Source organism: Psittacula echo (assembly GCF_963264785.1).
Source record: "Psittacula echo genome assembly, chromosome: 8".
NCBI classification, from domain to species: Eukaryota; Metazoa; Chordata; class Aves; order Psittaciformes; family Psittacidae; genus Psittacula; species Psittacula echo.
In genome coordinates, this window is record NC_137744.1 from 13,644,621 (window position 1) to 13,672,275 (window position 27,655).

Below are 27,655 nucleotides of genomic sequence, written 5' to 3' on the forward strand. Positions count from 1 at the left end.
TTTCAACAGTGATGGTTTCAGACAGATGAACACTGCAATGTAGGTATAATCAGTTCAGGGTGTTCATTAATAACTGCTTAAAGCACAAATGAAAAGGAGAGGCGTGTGTCCTGTAAGTAGTAAACCTTAATGGGAGGCCTTAAGTCTATCCACAGTCTATCATCTCGAAGGAGGAAATGCGAGATAAATGGATCATACTTGGTGGTTTTCATAGCACACATGCCCAGTAAACTGTCATACTTTGGAAGGATTCCGATCAATCCTCAATGGCCCCAGGTTAGTAGGACCATTCCTCCACCCTGCTGGGCTACATGGCTTTTTGGGCACAGGAGGTCAAGTTGGCCTTCCCAGGCTTCTTCTGCAGCAGCAGGCATGGAAACAGATCAAGGACCCTCAGAACATGGTCCAGCTCCCAATCCGGGAGGCTTTTCTGAGCATTCACCATTTATACTTGAGCATGTTTCTAATTTATGGTGTTAGATTCATTCAACTTGAAGCAATTGCTTCTCTCTAGGCTAAGTCTTGCATGCAGCAGTGTTTTAATGGGTTTGCTTTTCTTTCCAGGGTTAATTTTTCTCCGTCTCTATTTACATGGTGATAAGAAGTGCTAATCCCACTCCGTCAGTCTGGACTGATGAACCTGAGGAATAAAACTGGTAATTTCTAATTTCGCTTGTAGTTTCCAGTGACTCAGGCAGTGAATGAGAACCATTTGCTCCCCATGGAGTGCTTTCATATTCTGGGACAAAAGAAGTCACACTTTCTTCTGCCCAGGTCATCTGCTGCGAGAGAGACCCTTGCCCTGGTGCAGTAAAGGAGGGTAAATTTTTGTAGCTTTTACTGTGAGCAGCATCTTTGACTTCCTGTAAGTTGTGGGTGGTTTTATAGCCACCAAGTTGTTTGAGCTTGGAGAAGTCTCAAAGCAGAGAAAAATGTTTGGATGTACACATTGAAAAATGTCCCTTGGGAGGGTTTTGCCAGGGAAAGAGCTACCTAGAGATGGAGGCATATTGGTGCTGATGCCAGGACCAGGTGCAGTTTTCCTCTTTGGAGGTGTCTGAAGGGGATGCAACCCAGCAGAGCTGACCTGGGCAACATGTCATGGAGTGATGGCAGCTGTCTTGCCTGCTTCTGCCTGACTTCTTATCCCTTGGACTTAGCCCATCTGGGTCACAGAAAGCAAGTCATCAATGAAGAAGTTACCTTATATTGGATTTTCCATCATTTCCCGGGGCTTGAGACTACTGTGTCCTTCCTGGGAGTTGTTGCCCACTGTTCACCTTACCTGTGCCTCAGGAACAGATAAAGAAGATAAAGAGAGCAGCCCACAATGACTGTTGTGATGCAGGAGCCCAGAGAGCCCAGCTCACATTCCTTTCTTCCCTCGGTTAGTGCCAGGTGACTTGTTGACAAGTTTCATCTTCAGGTCTTGGATATGAATCCCAGTGATTGAACACAGCTCAGATGTGGTGAAGTCCACCAGTGCAAGCAGCAGTCATTGGCTGCGGGATGCTTTGGATGAACCTGTCTATCACATCATAGCTTGGATGTCCTTATTGTAGCCTGCTGTTGCCTAATACTAATCCTTTTGGGGATTAGCACAGTTTCCTTATTCCTCCTATGCCCTTCCACTGAGAAAGAAATCTCAGGTGCTTTTCAAGTATTGCAATGCTTGAAATCAACCAGCAGCCTGTTTGGTTTCCCAAAACAGGACCAGACACAGTGCTGCCTGGTACAGACATCAGGGTCAAATCAGCTCTCATATTTGCAGGGGAGATGCTTATTCCTGTGCAAAGCTCAGCGCTTCCTCAGGGTTCCTCTTCATTTGGCAGCGGGGAGTGCAAAGACAATCTGAGAGGCTGCTGGCTTTTAGCTCTTTCACTCTAAAGTTGCTTGTATTTTAGCTGTATGTTTGGGGGTACAGCTGTGGTTTCACTTCTCAGTAGCTGGCAGAAGCAAGAAACTGCGTAACAAGACTGGAGTTTGGGAAAGGGAAGACTGAAACTTTTAGTAGGTCATAAAGTACAAACCAGTAAGCTCCATATTCTGACATCTGCAAAAAGATCAGGGAATATGTCTCAGTAAGTACTTCTGTTCTTTCATTCCAGAGCCCTGTGTTGTGTAAACGAACTGATGGATGAAGATGAGAAGGACAGGGCAAAGAGGTATGAAGGGGCTGCACAGAGCACTGAGAGCAGAAGCTCCTCCCAGGGAGATCTGTAAATGCTGTGTTGTCCAGTGCTTGAAAAATTACTTGGGACTACTGATGTCAGAGGCAAAACCCCCATACAGTTTATAGGCTGTGTATAGCAGACCACAAACAACATAAGTAAGTCATCATCTTCAAGCTCCTCATAGTGTGTTTGGCCACCCCTGTGATGGCTTAATCAGCTGAGTGTTCTTTATATTACATAGTTGTGCCCTCAGAATCTCATGGTATCCTGTGGCTATTTATTATCTTGATGCAGGATTCCTGACCTCTGGTTTTATGGGCATCATGCAGTACTGCCAACGTGGGGCAGAGTTCCCTGTGAAACTTGAGAACAGTCCTGCTTTAGCACAAGTATGAGTTAGTCTCCCTTCAGAGAAGCATTTGGCTGAGTTCTAATTAGTCATTGTACACTAGTACCAAAACAGAGATGGCTTTGAACATAAATGCTGGATCTGAGAACCTGAATATGAATGGAAATTGTTTCTGCATACCACACTTGGTCTAGATCACAAGAAGCATGTATCATCATGAATACACTTCTATTCATGCAAGAAAATTAATTACTACTGGAAGAGGTTGTAAGAAAACAGGGTTATCTCAGATATAAGCATTGGAAAAAAACATTTTGGAAGAAACTGAGTGCTTTCCTCTTTATTGTTTTTAATGGAGGAGAAAACCCTAATAAAACATTCTTAAATTGTATTAATGCAAGCTGTGGTTTCTGCAGCCAGACCCTTAACATTCCTGGTTGCATATATCATAGCAGCAGATTTTCAAAACCAGATAGAAGGGCATATGCTTGACTTTTTTCTGCAGTCAAGTTGTCTCTGCACAGTATTGTCTCTTGATAAGCTACTTTTGCAAGTACAAATCAGGGAGTAAGGAATCATTCACATTTTGACCTTTATACCTTATATAGTGTGTACTCACTGCAAAACAAAAGCTCATAAAAATGAGATTGGCAAAACATGAGCACGTAGGTGCCAGGACTTCTCTTACTGGAAGAATTTTGCCCATAACACCTTCACCTCATTACCATGCTTTTGAAACAATGTAAGGATGCAGTCTTGCTCAAGTGAATATAAATCACATTTGTTACCTCCAGATGTTCCCTGCTGACGGTGAGTTCAGTCCTGCTGCAACGCCCTGAGCACCAGCAAGGCGTTTAATGCCCAAGCCTAATTTTAAACAAATGAGCAGCCCCAATGGAGTTTAGATTCTTGTATTTAAAGTGTTTTGCTGGGGCAGGGCCATTTGCCTCTCCCTGGGTTGAGCTGTATGTCCTTCCTTTTACTTAGCAGCATTTTTGTTTCTGTCACCCAGGGCATCACGCAACAAATCTGAAAAGAAGAGGAGAGACCAGTTCAATGTCCTCATTAAAGAGCTTTGCACGATGCTGCAGGGCCATGGCCACCCTCTCAAGATGGACAAGTCCACAATACTGCAGAGGACCATCGACTTCTTACAGAAACAGAAAGGTACTGGAGGGCGCAGGCCTGCTTCTGTTGAAGGTGCTCGCTCTGCATCTGCCCGGGGGCCAGATTCCGCTCAGATGAAAACTCCTTTTTCCCAAGCATCTAAGACCTCCAGAGAGGACATGAACTTAAGTGCGGGGCAGAATAAGGGACAGCAGTTGGCCTCAGGAAATGAACTAGGTTTGAATACAGCGATGATGAGTTAAGCATAGATACACTTGAAAAGATGCTTTTTAATGTAGTGACATTGCTCCGTTTCCCTCGCTGGCCTCTGCATCCCCTGGCACGCTTTGTACACTCTCAAACAGAGCATGAGGGAACAAGAGAAGAGGAGCAGCACACACCAGAAAAGCCAGAGGAGAGGAGGCTCTGTGCCCTCTTACCAGGTCTCCTCGGGTAGAAGATGTCTGAGTGCAGCCTGTCCTACTGCTTGGGCACTCCTGGACACCCAGTGATGCCCAGCTACTCTGAAATTGGCCCACTGACCTTGCATTTGAAGGATTTTTTCAGAACACCCAAAATGTCTCCTCTTCCTTTTCTTGATTTCTAATGCATTTGTATCACATTGGCATGGAAAATGACTGTTGCACACAAGAAGGCTTTGTGTGGAGAATGATCTGAGGATGAGTCCTCTGAAAACCTCTTAAAAGAAATCTAGTGTTACTTGATACGGAAAAAAAATCCAAGTAGCATGAGTCATGTTGCTTTTTTGATGTTTTCTCTTTAAGAAATCACAGCACAGACAGAAGCCTGTGAGATTAGACAAGACTGGAAGCCTTCATTTCTTAGCAACGAGGAGTTCACCCAGTTGATGTTAGAGGTAAGAAGAAATTAAAGCTGCATAGATTAGTGAGAAGTAATCAGGTCAGTGGAGTAGTTCAGAGACATATAGCTCCTTTTCACCTTTTCAGGTCCCAGTGGTAATATTACTGATTTCTACTCTGCCGGCACATATAATGCAAACCTGTCAGACCAATGTTGTGCTAAATAATTTGCAGACACAGAGTTAAAAATATGATTGCTTCCCCTTAAAATAAACAGCTTTTCATTTAGGAATTAAGACCAATGTGTCTCAGATTTGGCCTGGTGAGAGAGGCAAAAGAGAATTGCCCTTCTCAGAAGAGCCGCAAGAGCTAGCAGTTTTAGCACAAACTTGAAAGGACCTAAAGAAAGCAGAGCAGCTCTCTTCCTCCACATCCCATTAGCCAGGCAGCATTTACTTTGCTGCCTTTGCTGCTGCTAGCTGTGTGGTGCTGTACTTGTGATGTGAATGCTGTGTCTTTTGATTGAGTTGCCTTAAAGTGCATCCAGGAGAGCAGCTCTGACACTTTCACTTCTAAAATGCTTAGCTGATCTAGAAACACCCTGTGAGCCTACCTTTTTCTTTCCTTAAGGATGCAGCTTTGAGTTTGTGCTCCTCCAGCGAGGACATCTCCTACCCTGCGTGGGCAGCTGTTGTGCATTGCCCCACCAAAATAAGGGTGTATTCTGGGCTGAGCTGGGAGGTGCTGCAGTCTTAGTTATTCCTTCTCATCAGGATGTCATGACTCACCTCCCTGGAAAAGTCTGTTCATTCTTTCTGGGAATTTCTCTCACCAAACAAGCTAGCTTGTTCCAGCTGAATCAAAACAACCCCCACCACCAACACCCCTTAGAAGTAGCAGGGTAGAGAGAGCCCTTTAATAACTTTGCTTGCTGGACTATGTTAGACCGTTGTCCAGCTTACTTAAAATCAGTGTTTTTTTCCAGACAGGGCTTCTTTTCAGCAAAGGCAGAGTATGACTGAGATGGGGAAGATGGTGCGTACTCCATTTTTGCCTCCTTGTAGCTTAGCTGCAGAGCAGCCTAACAGTGTCTTTCGAAGAGTTGGCTTTGTGCGTGGTGTTGACCAAAGGTTAAACCTCCCAGATCTTGGTACATGTTAGAGAAGAATAGGGACAGACACTAGGTGTAAGAAGATGATGGGAAGAATAGGGAGAACACCGAAAGAGGAAGACACATGCAGTGACTTAAAAGGGACAGAGAACTTTGACTCTGGGAAAGAAACCATTGTGAATAAGAAAGGGAAAACAAAACAAACTTTAAAACTGTTGTGTCACTCCCTAACAAATGAGTGCTTTAAGCAAAATAGAGCAGGGTTTAGATCTTGTCCAAATTGTCCATAAATTGCTAAAAACACAGTATTGTATATTTTTTCTGTCTCTGCTTATCCATCCATCCATCCATCCACCCACAATGCTGGGTTTGTCGTGATGATATCTAACATCTCCTTATGGTTAACTATTGTGTAATTCAGAACACATAATGAAGGGACTGAAGTCACTGGGATTAAGTGGGTGTAGAAATTCTGGCCACCATTGTCTTGCTTCATGTTAAATGAATAGTCACTGGGTGAAAAGTACAAGTCAATTTAATATTAATGAGCAAATAAGAATATAAGAATGTTGAATTAGCATGTGTAATTTTTACTTTTCCACATTGAACAATGGTTTCCATAATTGATTTATGTTAGTTTTAGGCTGTTAGCAGCATTACCAAAGAATAAATTATATTTTAAGTTGTTCCCTTGCATAATTCTTTTTATTTTGTTTTCTTTTTTGCTTGCCTTTATCATTAGGCACTAGATGGCTTTCTCATTGCTCTCACCACAGATGGGATTATTATTTATGTATCTGATAGTGTTTCATCTCTGCTTGGACACTTACCGGTAAGTTCTGACAGCACAATGTGTTGAAGAATCATTCCACTGATTAATGCAGTCCTGTCACTGCACCAACAAACTCCTAGGGAGTTTCTGAAGTTCCTGCAAACAGCGGAGTCACTTTTTAGGATTAGCTAAAAAACCCCCAAACATATGGAAAATCACAGTACTCACAGCTCACCACTTGGCTGCATGTCTGATGCATGGTCCGGGTGGTGTTTATCCCACCATGTATATGGAAAATCTCATGTTTATGAAATCTGTGCGTGCAGAAGCTCTTCTCAGATAACTTAAAGGTTATTTCAGGACTGATTCTGTGCTCTTCTAATGACATTGGGGTTTCCTACTTTGAACCCATGGTCTTTAGTCACAAGTATGTGGCCTCAGAGTTCTCTGGAACTTGTAGAATCAGTTGGCTGTTGGCTGTAGAAATTTCTGCTGGCCCCTCAAAACCAGTATTTATCTTTTCTGGTGCCAAGCATGAGGCCCAAGTGATGCTACTTGAGGGCAAATCTGAGCACACAGTTAACCCAGCTGGATGTCCCAGTGTGCAAAGAAACAGATACATGATAAAATTTTAGTAGAACCCCTTTATTCAGGATGTGTGGGCTGCTCAGCACTGAGACGCTTGCAGGTCAAGCCGATTTTGCCAGATGTTCAGCCTAGAAGACATATGGAAGATGCGAGGAGGAGGTCTCCCACTTCTGTATCATGCTACCAAAGGGAAATGTTTCACAATTTCATTTTGATATGGTATTTGTCATCGTGTTGTATTCCCATGGCACGAGGGTTTCTTTCCTAGCTTGCATCTGACTGAACAGAAGGGCAGCCTCTGGGATCCCTTCAACCTTTTGCAAATAGATAGCAACCCTGGGTTAAATAACCTAAGTGTTATAGTCTGCCCTAGATCCACCTGCAGATTGACTGGGCTTCCTTGTCTTAAACATCCGCGGTAGACAGGCAGCATCTGTGCTGTGCTGTGGGATGAAAAGGCATGTGCTTCTGTCAGGCTGTACTGCTGAACATGACAAAGCATTCTTTTGTATCAGTCAGATTTGGTGGACCAAAATATATTAAACTTTCTGCCTGAGCGGGAGCAGAGCGAGGTGTACAAGCTCCTTTCTCCACATGTGCTCATGACAGATCCTGTTGCAGCTGATTTTCTAAACGGTAAGCACAGCTCTTGTCTGTCTGTCAGGGAAATTTGCCAAAGGCAAACAGCTCCTAGGGAGCCTGCACAGGGCTCTCCAGCTATTTAATTCTCCTGCCTGCCACTTCTGTTTTGCTGCAGTTAGTATTTCTGGGGTTTAATGCTAATGCTGCTCCGTGCTCCCAGTACTTGGTTTTTGATTTGAGCAGTCTTTGTTTTACTGTCTGCTTAGCACCACAGGACAGCGAAGTTGCCCCCATTAGATACTTTTTCCAGGGCAGGATGCTGGTCTGAGCCTCTGAAAGGAGTGAGGAGCCTGGGGGAAGGAAAAGGGTAGCAAAAATCCCAAAGGGTTTTGGCAGAGTCTTTGCTCCTTAGGAAACTTGCATGTCTTGGGACACCTGAGAAACCCTATGTGTAATGAATCAACAGCCTTCTCATCTGAACAGTCCGTACGGATCTCTACTGCTGGTTGCTGTCCCACCCCCAAAATGTCCCTTTCCCCCAGAAAACACCCCCAGCACCAGAGCAGGCCTCAGCATCTTCCTAACACCCCCGATTCACAAGCCTGTATTGGGGTCCCCCTTTCCCCGTGGGTTCTCCGTGGCCGGGCAGTGCTAGCCTCCTGTCTTTGCTGCCCTGTAAGCATCATGGGCACTGGGCAGCCGTTCTGCTGATGTTCTGCCCTGGGGTTGGTTTCCTTTTGGCTTAAGCCTTAATGGAAAGGCTTAAGGTGACTTCAGTGCCCTTTGGATCTGGGTCCTACTGAGCAGTGCTGGAGCAGGGTATGTAGTATAGCTTAACAGCTTTGTGTGAAATTCTGTGTACATGAAATCAGGGGAAAATACCACTGACCAGTATTGCCAGGGCTTCATGCCCAGCATAGTGGGGTGGCTGCAAAGCCATAGGAGAAAGGGTGAGAATAGATTTCTTTAAGCGGAATCAGCTGATCATTGCTCCTGGTAGTTATACATTTACTTATGGGTATCAAGAGCATCTCAGCAGGGTGTACTCAGATACCGCAGCAGCAGGGCTGGTATAAGCACTTAGATTTGATATATGGAGTGTGCTAAAGTGCAGGTTTCCAGTAACATTGTGCATTCCTCTCTTTCTGTCATTTCAGCAGAGAAACAAATAGAGTTTTGTTGCCATTTAGCAAGAGGCAGCTTAGATCCAAATGAACCCCTGATGTATGAATATGTGAAATTTGTAGTGGATTTTAAATATTTTACTCATGGTAAGTTCCTGCTGCAGCCTACCTTTAACTCTCTCTCTCTCTCTCCTTTAAATTGTACATGAATCTGCAGCCTCCTAGAGGCCTTGTTTCAGCTGAAAATGCCCGGTGATCAGCAGGGATGAAATGAACTGTGGATATGTTGGAGATGTTTTTCATACAAAAGTGGTGGGGAGGCTGTTGGTCAGAAGAGCAAACTCTTTTGCATGCTGTGCTTAAAAAAGCGATACCAGGCTGATCCTACCTCCATTTGACCCACTGCCAATTGTAAAGCAGCCTACTCATTCAAATAACCGGTACAATGTGCTATTCTGATTCACTTGTGGCAGTCAAATGATGCTTTTTAAAGATTAAATAGTTAGAAAAACCTGTAGAATCTTGAATCATGCAAATGCTGAGCTGGAGAAGGGCTGACAAGGAGACTGTAGCTGCACACTTAGCTGCTCACAACAGTCTTATGGTGCTTCCCTGCAAGCCAGGGGTAGGTGATTACTGCTGTGTAACTTGGAGCCTAAAGAGTCAATGCTTCAAATAACATCAGTGTGTATCAGTGTGGCATCGCCTTGTGGGTAGGAGGAGTCTGTTGCTTGGGTTTCATCAGTCATTGTACCTGCCTTAACATGAAAAGAAAGCTCTCCTTCCTCTTCTTAAATAAATTGTCTGGTTGTGTCTAGTGCCTACACCCTCCTGTAATGGCTTTGAGTCAGCTATTGCACGAGCTTTCAGGTCAGCCACAGAGGAGCAGATTTGCCTCGTAGCAACTGTTCGTCTTGTCACACCACAGTTCTTAAAGGTGAGAGCTCTGTGACTGCATTGTCCCTTTCATGTGGGGATGGGCTGGTGCTGGTGCCATGAGCTGTGTGCTTGGCAGTTGCAATGGGAGGTATGTTGCAGCATCCTCTCAAGAGTACACTCAGCAGCATAGGTTGTGTGTGCAGAGGGCTGGTAAATGAGAGAGGACCCCAATGTGTGGGAGACAACATAAGTGTGTGTTTTGGAATGACAAGACATAAAGCGGGAGCTGCTTTTGAGAGAAAGGATGGTCCTGCAATGGTGTGCCTCAGATCTGTCAGCTCGGGAAGCACCAGAACAAGGTGACCAGCTAAACCACTTGAAAAGGTGCAGCATTTAAAGAAATATATCCCACTGCTCCTTTGTGTAAGAAGGCCACCTGCTTCTTGGAACACTGAGCACCCTGTTTCATGGACTCCTTCTGCTGGTCTGTGAGTGTCCTGTGATGCAGTGCAGTGATGACAGGGATAACAACCATAGGTGCTTCTTGCTCAAAAAGGCATTAGCCAGCTCAGTTTAAAGCTGAACCTGATGCTGTCATCCATATTCAGATACCAGCATTTACAAAAAGTGGGGAATTTTGCCTACAAAAGATGAGTCCTTTGAAATGTTTATCCTAGCTCTGAAATTCAGCCCAGGGTAAATTATTCAACCACTTTTCATCAGTTCATGCATCTATAAAACAACACTTATACATTCCTAAGGGGAAAATAAGTCAAGTGCTTTAAAAACACTGTACTTTGCTAGGGTTTGTTTTAGCAGCAAGATGCTTCCTTGGTCTTGCTTCCTTTTGTCATGTCTCAGAATTAAATGTTTGAATGTGCCAACTGTTTGCAGGAGCTCTGCAATGTTGAAGAGCCATGTGAAGAATTTACATCGAGGCATAGTTTGGAATGGAAGTTTTTATTCTTGGACCACAGGTAAGAGATTTAGTCACTGATGAATAAACAAACTGTAGTTTAAAAATAGAAAACTTTGCCTGTGATTCCAAGTAGAATATCTCTAACTAAAAAAGCAACTGAGTAAGTAACAGTGTCTTGAACTTACTTATTAGCATCCTGAAGTGCTTTGCTCTTTTCCAGACTTTAGACAGGTAATAAACCGTATAAAATGGTGGGAAAATGTCTAACTTCTCCAAGATGTTAAGTCATTGAAACTGAGCAGTGTGGGTCCTGTTCCCTGTATTGGTTTGGCTCCCCTGTTTTCCAGCTACAGCTTCCAGGAATCCTTCTAAATCTTTTGCTTTGTCAATTAGCTTTTATATTCATCTTGATAAATGACCAAGGAGGTTATAAAGATAAAAGAAAAAACAGTGAATTAGAAGATTTAATTGCAGATTTGGTTTTGACAAATTAAACTGATGCATATGCTGAGGCAGAGTTTGTGACAGCCCCGGATGTGAGCGAAGAGCCCAGACCCAAGAATGACCAAGGGATCATGTGGGTTGTCTCCTTTAATCAGCGATTCAAACCTCTTTCGGTACAGTCTGCAGGATGCTGTGAAATGTTGTTGGGTGTTTTGCTGTTGCTTGCTTGCTTGCATCAACTTACATGGCCTGACACTGAGGTGTGTCATGAGGAGGGGCAGAGGGTACCCAGCAGGAGCTGGAATCAGGAACTTGGCTATCTTGATGACAACGTAAATTAAAGATAGATAATGCAGAAAGCACTCCACAGTTCTGGATAAACATTAGAGAACTAGGAAGAATCTGCATTCTGGGTCTACATGTAAGTATGTGTAGAGGAAGCAAACCTGTCAGCTTTGGTAGTGATCTGTTTCTCTTCTGCACTGTGGTCCTCTCCTTATTTTCCCTTCATTTATTGAAAAAGGCTCTCTGAAGGCTGTGCATTCCCATTTGCAGAGAGAGTTGCAGGTCTCAAGGCTGGAACTTTAAGCTAACAATGAACTTCTAAATTGTTCCATAAGCAAGGCAGCTCCTTGTCAAATGACAGATGAGGAGCATTTTGTGGTTGCTTTCTCATTTAAAGAATTCTGGCAAAAGACAGGAAAGCATAATACTTTCCTGATCAGCTTAAATGTTTATCTGATGTGCATCTGAAAGACATTACTGTCCTGAATATAAGCATGTCATTAAAGATAGGAGAGACACTGGCCCATTCTACCAAAGAGACAGCAAGGAAGGACACTTTAACAAATACACATATTATCATCATTAACAGAAATCTGGGTCACATGAGGAAAAGGAACACAGTACTCTGAAAAGTTATTTGAATAAATAAAGCTGTATTGTGGCGGAGACCACTGTGTTCTAAGCATGCTGTGTTTCAAGAGATTTGCCCTCAGAGACAGTGAACGTCTGGCTCTTCCAGGACCCCTTGTACTGGGACCGTGAAGCTCCTGCTCAGACCTTAATCCCCCTGGGGCTGCTGTGGAGCGGATCCCTGGCTGTCCTTCCCCATTTCCCATTTGATGCCAGACTGCCTGCAGTTGTGGGGAAGATGTAGCTTATAGACCTGTCTGGGCTCTCTTTAGTTGAATAATCTATGCCCACTGTGTCTCTCAAGAGTACAAATGTGAGCTGGGTTGCTCAGCCAAGACAGTAGAATCATAGAATCATAGAATAGTTAGGGTTGGAAAGGACCTTGAGATCATCTAGTTCCAACCCCCCTGCCATGACCCCACACTAAACCATATCACCCAAGGCCTCATCCAACCTGGCCTTGAATTAAATCCAAATCCAAATGTACTTACAGTTAAATAATTTTTTGCTCATATTCTTAGCCACTTTATGGCATCCTCCTTCCTTAAGAGGGTCACTCGAGGCACCAAGAGGGTGGCAGAGGAGAGGCGTGTTTGATAGGCAGTGACGCCTTCAGTCTGCCCCAGTTTTGAATCGTTAACCATTTTGCTAACACACCGCTGCCTGGCAGGGGAGCCTCATGCTATCAGCACAGCCAGCAGCCAAAACAAATAGGTGGAACCAAACAAGTCCTGCCCCACCAAGTGTGGTGCTTGAATTGGTGCAAGCAGGAGCGTACCTGAGAACTAGGGAACTGCTGATATAGGGAATAGTGGCAAAAATAGTGGTTTTCTGCTCACATTTCAGTGCTGTTTCATAATTATAAACTAGCAGGCTCCACTAAAGGCTGTGCACAAGCTCAGTGTTGTTAGGACACCTGCTTAAGAAAAAATAAATCTCATCTTTTGCCTAGAAAATGGAAAATCTAGAACTGACAGCAGAATAGTGAGGGAAGTCATTGCAATACTTCATCAATTCCTTCTCTACCTACCATAGAAATAGCAGTCCTCAAAATCAGCCCCATGCCTATTCTTATCTTTACTGCCAGCACAGAAACATTTTTGCTGGTTATAATTTCCCAAGCTTTTCCATGGGAACAATTACTTTTTCTTTTACCCAAGCTGGTCCTTCATTGCGCTTGCTTTCTTCTACAGTTACTACCCAGATGACATTTACATCCAACCTACTGAATAATTTTACTCGAGCTCCAAGCTACTGTGCACATGAACAGCCATAGCGTTTCTCAAGCTGTGTGTCTCACAAGCATGCTTAATGAATTGAGTCACTTGCATACGTACATGCCTTTCTTTACACCCACATAATGAATAGGCTGTGAAACAGTAAACACACACCTTTTCATTTTCTCAATTTTTACCTCCCCCTTGATGCCTTTTTTTTGCTTGTATATGAAAATACATCATTGTGTATATGAAAATCCACTCCTGATTTTCCTGCCAAGTGAATATATGAGGTGGGTTTGGTTGCTAGTGTTGCAGCATATCTGCCAGGATGTCGAAGCGTCAGGTTTTATGCTCACTCCCTGCCCTTTGCTTCCCTTCTAGGGCTCCACCTATTATAGGATATTTACCCTTTGAGGTTCTGGGAACGTCAGGGTATGATTACTACCACGCAGATGATCTGGAGCTTCTTGCTAGGTGCCATGAACACTGTAAGTTCCTCTCCCTCTGAAGCGTGCCTGTCTTTGATCTCGTTTGTCATTTATGCAAAATCCTTTACTGTCGTCACAAAAGACATCTTTATCTGGGGTGAGAGGGAATTTGCTCTTCCTGTCACAGACTGTTGTAGCTGATGAGTCTGAATCCCTGCAGAATTCACTCAGAGCAGGAACTGTTTGTGCAGGTTTCCCAGACTGGCAGATACCCTGTTTGAGCACAGGTTGTCTGAGAGTGAAGTGAGATTAATAGATGGGAAGTCAGGGCTTTCCACACTCTGCCCCCAGTTTGTGAGGGCAGCCGCAAACCCTGGCAGTTTTGTTGGTTGTCGCAGCTCATGAGTTCTGTTCTTCTGGGTCCAGAGTCAGTCAGAAGGCTCAGCTCACCAAAATGCCTTCTGAAAACAGCATTTGGACCACCTGCCCGTGTAGTTAGATGTTGTGAACCTCACTTACTGTTAGTAAAATGCTTCTGGAGATTCATAGTGTTTTTTAAGTACAAAAGTGCTGGATACAGATTCCCTGTGGGTGAATTGAAAGTAAAGCAGAAAAGTCCACTTCAGGCTGCTGTGTGAAGACCAGAGAATGACCAAAGTTCATCTTTGTGCAAGGTGAAGTACCGTGACTTACAAGAGCCCAGAAGGAGCCAGGCCAGAAGGAGCACTTAGCCTGGGTACTGCAGCAGTGCAGCCTGCTGCTGAAGAACCATGTCCTGCTGACTGGCTGGAGTTGATGTGAAGGGCAAAAGGTGGTAGCAGACAGGTTCTACTAGTAACCAGTGTGCTGTTTCTACCAGATGAGCTTGTGAGGTACTTTATCCCTGAGACCATATTTTTCCATTTTATTACACTCACTTCAGACTCAGATATCAAGCCAGAATTAGGTCTGTCGTCCAGGTGGTTTGCATTGCTAAGCACTGAAATGAAACTACACACTTTGTAAAACGCACCTAGGTAATGAGATATTTTGCTAAGAAATATTGCTTATAGGTATCCTGTTGGGCAAACTCTCCATGTGTTTGTGTCTCTGCTATCTCTGTTTGAAAGGATTTTTGTCAAAAGAAAACAAGGACACCCCAGAGAGTGGAGGAAGTGGGATGCTGTAACTGCTCCAAGATGCAGAGCAGCGTGATACAGGGACACTGAGGAACTCCGCAGCCCCCCAGCATGCTGGAGTTAGAGAAGCTGCTTCATCTCTGAGTTGCAAACCACCCACATCTCTACCCACTTACACATAAGATGCTAAGGGACCTAGTAGAGAATGGAGAAAATTACTGCTTCTTTAAATGTCAAGTTTCCCCACTCCACTTCCCTGCCAGCTTTCCTGCCCTGTTGAGGCAAAGCGCTGGTACAGAACAGGTGATGGGGAAGTGGGTTGCATGGCTGAGAGCATGCAGGAAGCTGTGAAAGGGCCAGACAGAGGTTGCATCAAGTGCAGCAAGTGTGTAGATGGGAATATTAAAGGAAAATTTTAAGTGCTCTCAAGTACCGTACTTTTTAGTGCCATTAGCTTTAAAGACTGTTCAGACAGGAGTGAGTTGCTTAACCAGATGATGTCCTTTTGGTAATATGTGCCTGCAGTTTGATGTAGACACTAACTATATTGAGAGTGGGGTCAGATCATTCAGCAGAGACTCTTTCTAGCCATTTATATTCTACATCTCTGCTAGCCATAGATCTCCTCTTACATTCTAGAAGACAACTTGCACAACACACCTGAAGGAAAGGTTCCTTTAATCTTACTGTGTAGGGGACAAAATAAAGTGCTGGCAAAGTGACTCATAGAAGTTGCTTCAGGAAATTTCTGCCTGGACTGGGAGCTGGGTGACCCCAGCACAGTGTGTTAGCCAGAAGATCTTCACTAGGTGCTTCATCTAAAGCCCATCACTGTTAATGGGGTGGCTAAAAGACTCAGTCCTGATATTTAACAAAGTAGAGGTGTGCAGGTGAGTATAAATACTTGGGTTAGTGTGGCTTGATAAGTTCCTCTTTGTGAGGTTGACCACTCTGGGCAGGCATCTTGCCTACTGTGAAGAGAAATGGGTTTGCTCAAACCACATTTTATTTTGCATTAATTATGGGTATTTTAGGTAGAGCAAATTTTGTTTTGCACTCCGAGCAATCTGGAAACCATTAATGTGGTTATTTAATGTAGTTCTCGTTATTTTCTAGTTCTAGTACACCACTCAAATTTTTTCTGGGCATACTCTGATGATACGTACCAAGTCTGGTATCATTGGGTCATCTCTTGGAAGAAAACTTTCAGTTAAACTGCTAAAACTCCACTATCTTGTTGGTTTGTGCCATTATTATGATCCTGGCCTCAAGCCCCCAGTCTTTAAAATGCATTCTTACATGCTTGTGAAAGGCCAATAATTTACTCAGTTAATGTTATTTATGCTTATTGCAGAGGATCCCATGAATAAGTTATGAAAATACAGCTAGTTATAGAGTTATGCCAATTATTAGTTATTAGAACAATCTCAAAATAGCAAAGTGCACTTCTGGGAATCAGTAGCAGAAAAGAACCCAAATAAAACCTCAGTGTGTGGTTGTGTATAATCTGCTGTGTTTATAAAGGCATTTCAGTGCAGTAGCAGGCTGCAGGAAGCGTATGGGACCAAGAGGGTTTTCTAATCACCTTTGCACCATAAAATTCCTGTTTGCTATAAATTCCTTTCTTTTTTGTTTTAACAGTGATGCAGTTTGGAAAAGGAAAGTCCTGTTACTATCGGTTCCTGACCAAAGGCCAGCAGTGGATATGGCTGCAGACACACTACTACATCACCTACCACCAGTGGAATTCTAAACCCGAGTTCATCGTTTGCACTCACCTGGTAGTTAGGTAGGAGCAGGCACCAAACACTTCACAATGTATGTCCCATGTGCTCATGTATTATTTTTTCTAGTTCTGTTTTGTGTTAGCCAAATATTTGCTGTGCATATTGTCACACTAAGGTGGTATGTAAATCTATAAAGCTATTACGACAGGGAACATGTGTTTTTATTACTCCTTTATTCTTTTTTGGCAACCAGGCCAAAACCCTGGAAGCTTTGGCCAAGTCTATCAGTGTGTTATATTCCCCTTTTATCCCTAGCCATGACATAGCCATAGGAAGAAGTAAAGCTGTTAAGAATTAGGTGGCTTAATGGGCATGAATGGGACCATACATCTCCTACAAAACCTTTTGATCAGAGCTTTAAATATTTATGATTTAAATGCTCTGCTGTCCTGCTAGCTTTATTCCTCATCTGAAACTCAGCCCTGGATCCCCCCCTAGTGGGAAGCTGGTTGTGTTCGACTGGAAACCCGAGCTGGAAGGCGATGTGTGTGTGGGATGCTCTGTGATGCGCGCCTTCTGGAGGGGAATCTGCTTGGTTACCACTGTCATCTCAAAAAAGATTGTGTTAAGAGTGGGAATGTATTTACTGAAGGGCTGGAAAAAATAGTGGCATACTGGTTTGTTCTATTAACTTGAGTAAACATATTGCTCACTGCGTCTTTCTTTACTGTCAGGAATCACTTTGTGCATCTTTTTCTGATCTCCCTTTTTCTTGTCAATCATCTGAAAGAACAAAAACTAGGAAACTGGGGATTCTTCTCTATATTGCAAAGCACAGACTGAGAACAGCTTACACCTCTAAACAGGTGTGAGTGATGAGAGCTGGTGTGCCGATATAAACATGTCAAGTGCTATCATAATAGAAACATAGAGTCATAGAATGGTTTGGGTTGGAAGGGACCTTAAAGCTCATCCAGTTCCAACCCCTGCCACAGGCAGGGACACCTTCCACTAGAGCAGGTTGCTCCAAGCCCCGTCCAACCTGGCCTTGAACACTGCCAGGAATGGGGCAGCCACAGCTTCTCTGGGCACCCTGTGCCAGCGCCTCAGCACCCTCACAGGAAAGAATTTCCTCCTAATATCTAATCTAAATCTCTCCTCTGTCAGCTTAGAGCCATCACCCATTGTCCTATCTCTACATGCAAATTGTAAGCAAATGTTAGACAGAGAGATTGCTTCTGAGTTGTAGCTTCAGGGAATTGGGCTTCACTGTAAGGTCTGAATTTGTTGTGCATGGTTTCTTCTTTCTGCTTCCAGTGCCTCTTAAACCTAGTGATACCGTTCTAAATTGATTTTGCAATTCAGTTCTGTGTCATATAGTTAAGATTTAGAATATATTACTGAAGCACACAAATTAAAACACGCTTTCACGAGAATTTATTCCCTACAATGGTATAAGTGAGTTCATCAAAGGTTATGGCTCATTAATATTTTAGCATCCTAAATTCTGGCACCTTTCCATGCTCATGATCCACATGCACTTAGAGAATCTTTAAAACATCCTCTCTAATTTATCCCAATGGTGAATCATGCAACATTGTTTACTCCAAGTATTTCATTGTATAACAGAAAAAATGCTGAAGAAAGCAAATACACATTTTTAGATCCACATTCCTGGGCATTCTTGCACCTGGGAAGCTGTCGGTTTGTATTCAGAGCTTCCATGGGACCATGGGATGTTAACATATCCATTTTCTAATGCTGCAGGTTAGAAAGTAAATGTATCTTTGCTATGGCAGTTTACCTGCCCAGAAGCTGTGGGATTATTTTTCTGCCTGATGATGGAAAATGAGAATCTCCTTTATCAGAAAAATCATACTGAAGACAAAGCACCCATTCTGTCTTCAGTAACCAAGTGCACTTTGCTTTTAGATTAGCTTTCTTTGAAGGCGTCCGGGTCTAAAACTTGCAAAGGAGTGTCTACTTTTGTGCTTGGAATGATTAGTGCAATTAACCGTATAGGCTCTGCAGTCCTGGGTGCAGTGGGACTGGGACACTGCCCTGTTGGTTTTAATCAGTGGATATTCAGCATGTGTTAGGCAGTTACACACAGACTGCAAAGCTGTATGATGATGCTCCTCTAAGCACCTTGTGTATGAGAGAGGGGGAGTCTTTGTGCGCTGTGAAAGCTCCATGGTGATCTGTATGGTAGGATACTTAACATAAAACAGATTATATCCACACTGAAAAAAGTGGATTTTAATTTCTATTTACTTTTTCTTCTTTTAGTTATGCAGAAGTTCGAGCTGAAAGAAGGCGAGATCTTGGCCTTGAGGAATCATCAATTGAACTGGCGTCCTCTTCTTTAAAGGTACCATGTCCCTTCACAGTTGAATGAGTAGGTGTTTAAACCAAACTGAGTAATCACTTACCAGTCTTAGAAAATACCTGTTCTTTCTTCTCCTTCTCCCAAGTCTTCAGTTGGGTTATGACTGAGGCAGACCCTGAGAAGGTTTCTGTTGCATGTCTCTAAACTGACCATCTTGACTCAGGCATATGATTGAAAATTCAGCTGTTCTGCTGTTCATTATCTTTCTGAGGCTGTTACACACACAAGAGGTTAAATCACCTCAGTTCAGAAGCAGAAAACCAGAGCTGGAGGCTAGATCACTGTACCTGTCACCATTCACAAGGCACAGAGGATCTGGCCGCAGGGTAGCACCGCAGGGCACCTGCTTTGCTAATGCCAGCTCACCACTGATACTCAGGTGAAGACTGGAAGTGAAGGGAAAAGGCTTATTGTAGATTTCAGCTCTGTTTACACCGCTGGGCAGGGTCACATCAAGTGTGGGATTGTGACCAGAGCAAAAAGCTTCCATGGCTTGCATCAGACTGGCATCCCAACACACCTGCCCAGTTCACAAGGTCATTTTAATTACTTTCACGTTCTTCCTCTCAGTAGTTTACAAAGACCAGTAAACGCATTTTCAAGTGGATTGATGTGCAATTATCATTCCCTTAGCCTCACTGCTCTTCTGACATTATTTTATAGAAGCTTTATGGGATGTATAGGGGAAGCTGTCCCAGAGACCTTTTGCACTTGAGCAAGGACCTTCTTGCAAAAAGCTGCTTCCCTGTCACCACAGCACACTTCCATGTCTTCTTCCTCTTTCTGTGTGATGGCTGAGATATTTTTCTGCAGACCTGAAGCTGCATCTTTTGATGTAAGGCAGGTGGAGGAGAGGCACAGTGATTGCTCCCACTGCTTCTGGAGGGGAGTGGGAGGCTGGGAGCTCCCAGTGTGCCACGGGCAAGAAATCAGACATCCCTGAAGAAATTGGGTGGAAAGAAGCCAACTATAAAAGCATAAGGATACCTGCAGGCTTTAGGGTGAACACTGAGAGGCAGACCGAATACTGCGCAGGGGTTTGGTGTGGCACTGCAGTGCTTGCCCTCTACACACCCAGCCTGTTATTTCCTATGCAAACAAGCGGTCAGCGAGGTGGAGGACCCCTCCAGCACTGACGATCTCACCACTTGTGCTTCGCTCCCACAGAGCCACAGCAGCTACCTGGACGTAGGGCAGTGCGGCAGCAGCCAGGATGCCAGCCGGGAGGGAGTGTCGCTGTCGTCCCACAGCTCCCGGCGCTCCTCACACACCGCCCTCTCCGACTCCACGTGTAGGTGCCATTGGAGCCGGGGGCAGCTCACCTCTGAAACACAGGCTTTGACTTCGGGAGTGGTCCAGTAAAGGCAGGAGTGGGATGCTCAGTGTGTCCGGGACCAGCATAGCTTGTTACACTGTGCAAGCTATGGTATGGCAGCGAGGTGACCGCAGTGCCCATGCGGGGCCATGGGTAGAAGCTGACACAGGGCTTTTCTTGAAAGCATAGAAACTTAAATGATTTGGGTTGGAAGGGACCTTAAAGCTCATCCAGTTCCAACCCCTTGCCACGGGCAGGGACACATTCCACTAGAGCAGGTTGCTCCAAGCCCCATCCAACCTGGCCTTGAACACTGCCAAGGATGGGGCAGCCACAGCTTCTCTGGGCACCCTGTGCCTCAGCACCCTCACAGGGAAGATTTTTTTCCCAATATCTAACCTAAATCTACCCTCTTTCATCTTAAAGCCATCCCCCCTCGTCCTATAACTACATGTCCCTGTAAAAATGTAAACATGTCCAAATATCCTGTAGGCCCCTTTAGGTACTGGAAGGCTGCTATAAAGCCACAACACCTTGCCAGGGGAAGAGTGGGAACGCTCATTTCAAGGCATCTATGGAGGGAAGGCCGAAATGTGGTGTTAGCATCAGAAGGAAACCTGTTGAATCAGGCAGAGAGCCAGGGGGGCCACAGAGGGGCAGTTTGGGGACCCAGTTTGGAAGCTTTGTCACTGCTCATCTGTGTCCTAGGAGTTCAGGCTCAGCCAGGGTACCCAGGCACAGGTCTGCAGCATCGTAGCAAACTGTCTCTTTTCCAGCCACTTCATCCATGCGACACACGGACACCAGCACTCCCACACGCCTGTCAGTGCCGGGGGGGCAGGCGGAGAAGGCAGCCCTGCGGCTGGCATCAGCTGGAAGCACTCAGGTCAGTGGTCCCAGCAAGACATAGCCGTTATCATGTCATGAAGAAATGAGCTTGATAAACATTAGGCTTACCCTCAGAGAGGCTGGATTCCCACCTCTGTGCTGGGGTGCTGGGCTGGATTCACACCTCTGAGTATGCTGAGTGTGCAGAGGGCTGTGGGGAATGCTGCTGGCCAGCAGAACCAGTGGAAAGCTGCTAGAGCCTCCGCTGGTGCCTCCTTTCAGGATTCGGTTTGCTCCTCCAGGCCAAACACCTTCTCACACCATGAGCCCGCTTTTCTTGGGGTTTGTACATGTGAAATGGCATTTATCCAAAAATGGATGCTGACACCAAGGAGGGCATGGGAGGGCATGGGAGCTTAAATTGTCCCTTCAGACTCATCCTCGGATCAACACGTGGAGTTGTCCAGTTCCCTCTACCCATCACCAATATGAGCTGGTATCGCACTGGCTCTGCATCAGAGGTGCTATGGACCTACAGTAAGGCAAAGTTTTCATTTCTAGGCCATAGCAACTCCTCCAGCCCCCAGTGAACAGCTCCCTCAGCCTCCTGTGGCTCAGCTGGCAGCCCCCTCTCAGCACGCTGTGATGGTACGTGGTCTATTTCTGTTAAACGCTGGTGTGGTCGGTCAGTGAGACAGACTTGATGGCTCCAGTTCATGGTTCTCACCCCCTTGTTGGCTCGTCCCAGCATGGGGACAAGGTTTCAGTGCCCTTTTTGTTGCTGTTACTGAGATTTACCTGAAACTAAATTATTATAACTGGAGGCAGAGCAGGTAGGAGAGCCAAGGAGATAGCTTAGGAGGTTTACACTTGTCAAAACCATTGGGGGCCGCTGAAGGCTCCTGTCTGAATTGCTGACTGCTAACTATGGGCTGATAAGATAATGAAGAGCTTTATTGCCCTGGTAGAGGAAGGGGATGTCATGGAAGGCTTGAGTTAGGCCAGAAAAAGAAATATGTGGGAGTCACAAACCATAACTATGAGGCCCATCCTCACAGAGCTTTGAGGTCAGTGTAGTGAACATTCAGACTATAATACACAGGCTGAAGGTGGCCAGCATAGATCTGAAGGATGGATCCCAGGGTGGGATTGCAACCAAACTTGTGCCTCGCATTTGTCAAATATAATTAGCAGCACAACTGAAAGCCACCCTGAAGGTCTGGGAAGGATTTGTGTGCAGTGTCTACCACAGAACATAAGTGGTCTAAAATCAGCACGGAGTCACTCTAAAGGGACAGGGAAGTCCCTTGTATGTACACTGTATGTACACTTGTATGTACATCTGTGCAGTAATTTAATAGGCCTAGGTCTGGAGTGAGGCAATGAGTATGAGCCAGTTGTGCTGCTGCTCTGGAAGTACAGTGACACTTTGGTTAAATATGGAATTGCCATGTTTTGTATCATATTTTCTATGGCAAAAGCTGAAAATCAGGTTTTTTTCCTGAAGCCCACATCACTGTGAACATGAGTAGCGGGACTGGTTCCACCCCAAGATCTTATTCTCTGTTCCCTGCAGCCAGTGTACCATTTCCCAACCCAGCTGGGGATGATGCATCAGCTGAAAGAGCAGCTGGAGGAGAGGACTCGCATACTGCAAGCTGACATCAAGACGCAGCAAGAAGAGCTCCATGTCATCAAGGAGCAGCTCCAGCTCGTGCAGGACTCCAACCTGCAGGTACTCACTGCCTCCAGGGTTCTCAAACCCACAAACCATTTGCTTTTCCTTTGAGCAGATCAGTAACAAGATTGTCAGTGGAAAACACATTTAGAAATGAGCTCTGGATAAATTGGTAGTTTGGTCTCTGATGTGGGAGTAGTATCTCCCGAGAGATGAGTGGTGTCAGTTTCTGCTGAAGTACTGAGTCGGTAATTTTCATGATTTACAAAAAAACTAATCTCAAGCTAATCCAAATTTCCTCCTGCACAAAGAGCTTGGTGTTTTGGTGGCTGGTTAATGCTGCTGGACCCCATTGCATTCCTGCAAAACGCAACAGGCCTAATGAAGCTGGAATGGTCATGGCTCTGAATAAGTATTTAGGCACAAGCTAACTGTTATTGATGGCTCACGTTGCCCCTGGATTTAGAGATGTTGGTGTCCCTGCCCATGGCAGGGGGATTGGAACTAGAAGATCTTAAGTTCCTTTCCAAGCCTAACCATTCCATGACTCTAAAGATGCTGTGTTGCTGCTGCAGTGTTACATATGCTGATAGAGACAGTCTGAGAGCTGGAGCCATTACCTCCCAGGCAGCACAATCACCATCTGAGCTGCGACAACTCCACTGTGTGTCTCTCTTATTTGAAGATGCTGATGCAGCAGCCGATCCCCATAGTCTTTAACAACCTGCAGCACCCAAGCCCCAGGAGGCCGCCGCCAGGGACGCCCAGGCAGACCGCAGCCAAGAAGTCACAGCAACAAGGCCTTACAGGGATGAAGCACTACTGCAGCACCCTCCTGCCCTCACCGCGCCAATTCCTCAGGGACCCCTGCGGCACGGCTGCCCAGGTCACTCACTGCTTTGTTGTCTCCATATTACCCCCTTCCTGGCTCTTAGATACTTGTCTTCTGTGTCCCCCCTGTCCATGGTCCATGGAGAGGACCAAACCGCACATTTCCTCTGTGCTGGTTTTATTCTGTAGCTTCCATTACAAAATCTGTCATTCAACTGTAAAAATAAACCCCAAGCAGCCTAAAAGCATTAAGCCTTGGGGACCACTGGAGCCATTCTGGTGATCGGAGAGGAACTGAGTGGGAGATTTGGGCTCTGATTTACTCTCTTTGTGACTGCAGCATGATGCTGGTTCATAGCCAGTGAGCGTAGTGACTTCGTAACATGGGGAAGTAGCTATAATTATAAAAGATTAATTTTCTTCTGCCCAAGAAGTCTTGGAAGGCAGGTTTGAAAACCAAGTTTGTCATCAGTAGATCTAAACCCACTGCATAGATGGTCACATCTCTTTGGGAAAGAATTGAGGTGTCCAAAAGCAAAAAAAAAGACCAAATCTACTGCTTTAAAGAGAAGCTGAGACTCTTTGTTTGGGGACTTCCTTGGAAGTTGTTATTTTAGCCTTCCATTGGGGAACTGTAAAAACTCACATGAGTATCTATGTCTTCATTTCAGGTACAGCAGCAGCAGCAGCAGCACCTAGTGAGAGGAAACCAAACCCAGCAAACACGTCTGCCAGGGCAGACCAGCATTTCAGTGCCCCTCTACAACAACCCTGTGGTGTTATCACAAACACATCCCATTACAGTGGCTGCACAGATGCCAGCTGATGGCAGCGAAAGGCAACTGCAGTCTGACTACAGCCAGGACAGGAGCCTCAGGTGTGAACACAGCCCTGCTGGGACCATCCTGATGGTGGTGACAGAAAGTGGCAGTACCTGGGCAGCACGGAGGGCAGGCACATCTGGGTTTGGGGGTGATGGACTCTGGGTGCCACAGCAGGACCGTAGGGATGTTCCCTCCTGCAGACATCTGGGTTAGTGGGGAGCCCAGCATGCATGCAAGCAGGGTGCTATGCACACCATACTGTACCCTCAGGGGCCTGAAATCCTTTTCTCTCCATGTTTCCATAAACTGTAGCTCGGTAACCTTTGAACACCTTCTGCTGTCAGAGGGAGTGAAAAGGGAAAAATAGTAGGGACGGCTTTTCTCAAACCTGTGTCTGCTTGCTCTGAAGTGTCTTTTCTCCAGCCAGGACAAGTGCTGTGGCAAAGCCATTTTTCTTTTATACAATGCTGGAAACACTCTGTAAAACATATACAAGTGCCCAGACTGTTCAACCAGCTTTCAGGGAGGTATCTGCAGACACTGCCCTCAGGATCTGGCTGTTTCAAAATACTGTGTAAGGAAACAAGATAAACCCTGGAGGTTTACCCTTCTATAAAACATGCCTTTTTTCATACATGAAAGATTTGGCAAGTTTCAGCTCAGCTCTGTGAGTGCATCAGACAAGGTGATAATAGCATCCTATTTCATTAGCCTTTTTTTTTTTTTTTCCAAGGTGTTGGTTTGCAAATTTTCAGGGAGGATTTTCAGGGATTTGTTTCTGGAGACTGACAGCCAGGTGTTTGGACCTCTCCCTTCCCTGACCATCCTGTTTTCCTTCCACCGCAGGATGCTGTTGGACCAGTCTATCCAAGCCATGATGCCTGCCACCAATGGCAGTGGCCAGTCCATGCAGAGCAGTGCCAGCAGGCAGCAAGGAAAGTGAGTGAGTCCTTGGTGTCCCTTGTTTGCAGGCAGTGTTTTAGCAGGGCACCTTTAGCACTGAAAAGTATTTTGAAGAACTTGTACATGGTCATGCAAATGTAAAGTCTTGGTGTTAAAAGGAACAAAAGCTCATCTGGTTAGGAGAAAAGTAATGAGAATATTTTTAATTACAAAGAACTATGTGATAACTAAAATGCTGTGTAAAAAGGGAGGGGGTGTTAAGCATTTTCTAGCTTTTGCAAAGCCTAAACTGCCTAATCAAGTTATGGAGATGTACAGCCTTAAAATATCTTTATGTTCTGTAATTCCAGTCCATGCATGATGGAGAGGGGGAAATCCAGGGCCTGCTATCGCCACTATCACAAACCCTGCTCTGGTTGGGTTCTTGCAGCACCTGGACTCCCCAGGGCCTGCTCCAGTGATGTGTCCAGGTTTGGGCTCTCATGTCTGATTTTCCTCCTCATGGCAGATTCGTTGCAGAGCAGCAGATCTTGCCTCCCCCAGTACAGATGCAACCGGTTACCTGTAGCGGTGTCCGACCTCCAGCCCCATCGCCTGTTTTCTCCCCATCCCTGATGCTCCCACATGCCAGCTTCACATCCCACCAGGCAAACACACCGATTCATCTCCACCAATGGCCACAGCAGCAGGTTCAGCAGCACCGTCTCTACCTTCAGGTAATGGAGCTGGAACATGTTTCTGAGGGTGCAGAGGGATGGCTTTCGGGATTGGGTTGAGGTTTTATTTTGAAGGAGTGGGGCTTCCCTGACTAATCAAACCTGGTCAGTGCACTTCCACATCCTTCATTCCCATTGCATCTGTGTGTATGCAAGTGCTCAGCCTTTTCCAGGCCACTTGTTCAAGGCCACAGTTTCCAGCAAACTCATTTATCGCTTAGTGTACAGAAGAAATACCCATTTTTGTCGAACACAGTGGGAATCCGGCTGTAGATGTGAAATGTGATGAAGGATAAGCTCTTTTGAAAACATGCCTCCTGCTGTTATGTCTCAGCATAACAGGGTTTTTGTCAGCTGCCATCACTGCTTTCTTTTAATAAACGGGTGTTTCACAACACAGATCTCTGGAGAAGGTGATTTTGATTTTCCAAAGCACAGCTTCATCAGTGCATGGCAACTAATGCTGCCAAGAAGAGGGTTTGTTGAGTGCGTTGCAATACGCTCTCCAGCACTTGCCTGGTTGGTGGAGTAAGTTATGGTCTTTCAGGCAAAGATGATTGATAGAAAACAAAGCAGGAGCTGAGAGTAGCCATGCAGCAGGACTGGATTTAGAGTAAGAAATGAATTGCCAGCAAATATGGGCATGAGCCATCCCAGCTTTGGGTACACTGAAGTCCTGAGGACTAGTGATATGGTCAGAAGAATGATGATGCCGGGGAAGATAAACAGGTCCAGGGCAACAGAAAACCAGGCTTTGGTGCCACAATGCCTTTAAGTGGGAGTTTGGGGTACCAGCCATGGGACCATGGACAAGGTCACTTTATAACCTCTTAATTGGTTGCCTGAAGATCCTTCCCATGGAAGATGGAACTTGCATGTCCTGCAGATTTCTACCTCGTGTCTAGGTAGCCATTGAAGTTCTCCATTCCTGCTGGGCTCCCCATGGAGCTGGTTGGTAGGATAGATCTGTTCTGCTTCCACTCCGTACTCTCCAGGCATTGTTAGTCATGCTGATAGCACCAGCATCCCAAGCTGCTTGTCCGCAACACGTACTCCTGATAGGTAGAGGTTACCTTTAGGACTTGGTACTCGCATCCTGGTTATGAGCCTTAGCATCAGCCACGCAGCAAGAGAGAGTGGATGGGTGACAGGGCAGGTCTGACTTGCCTCATTTGTGTCTCCTGGCAGATGCAAGGTCCCGAGCTGGTGCCTGGGGGTGCACAGCGCATTCTGCAGCCACCTCATGCACCGCAGCAGAGCCCCCTGAGCTACTTCCTGCACCCACAGCAGCAGAGCCGCCACGCGCAGAGCCAAGCCTCCGACCTGCCCGAGATGCAGCTGCCCTGAGCACCAGGTTGGATGCAGGGAGCACCCTTGGCTGCAGCCGCCGCACCTTGGAGTGCACGGAAGGAGCACAACACTGTCAGAGCAACAGGATGGGTGAGGCCGGGCCCCACAGGGAAGGTGGTGGCTGGAGGTTACCAGTCCCCACCAGGGATGGATGGCTCCGGGGCACCTCATCTGTTGGGATTTGTACATGATGCTGCTCCAGCAGCCGTATGTGCCCTTGCCCAGCACTGCAGAATGACTGGAAGGCAATGGCTTTCTGGCTGCAGAGAGGTTATTTATTGGGTCGCTGTGAAGATTGCTTTGCAATGGAGAAAACCCTTTTCCATTCAGAACTTCAATGCTGAAAGTCACTGTGAATTTAAGCCCAGCATTTGGAGCACATACACAGACTGCAGCGGTCTGCAGGATGCCGTGGGATTACCATGTATATAACTCGTTTCGCTGTAGTAGGTCCATTGTGGATTCCCCCCCCCCGCCTCTTTTTTCTATACCTCAGTCCAGCATTTTTTGTTTTCCAGGAGATTGGATAATGCTGCTAATTTA

At 45.5% G+C, this 27,655-nt stretch overlaps 1 protein-coding gene across 1 annotated transcript; it reads left to right on the top strand.

Annotated features, from left to right (window-relative positions):
• Nucleotides 1-624: 624 nt before the first annotated feature.
• Nucleotides 625-27,109, top strand: PASD1 (PAS domain containing repressor 1; the record flags this gene model as incomplete). Its single annotated transcript, XM_080624829.1, has 21 exons — nucleotides 625-656; nucleotides 2,109-2,165; nucleotides 3,536-3,690; nucleotides 4,416-4,507; nucleotides 6,305-6,394; nucleotides 7,438-7,558; nucleotides 8,662-8,775; nucleotides 9,447-9,565; nucleotides 10,402-10,484; nucleotides 13,387-13,493; nucleotides 16,193-16,340; nucleotides 18,568-18,649; nucleotides 19,835-19,958; nucleotides 20,759-20,868; nucleotides 21,372-21,458; nucleotides 22,387-22,545; nucleotides 23,174-23,374; nucleotides 23,991-24,196; nucleotides 24,990-25,082; nucleotides 25,555-25,762; nucleotides 26,951-27,109. The coding sequence occupies exons 2-21, from the start codon at nucleotides 2,134-2,136 to the stop codon at nucleotides 27,107-27,109; spliced, it is 2,490 nt and encodes an 829-aa protein (XP_080480955.1). The 5' UTR covers nucleotides 625-656; nucleotides 2,109-2,133.
• Between the last annotated feature and the right edge of the window lie 546 nt (nucleotides 27,110-27,655).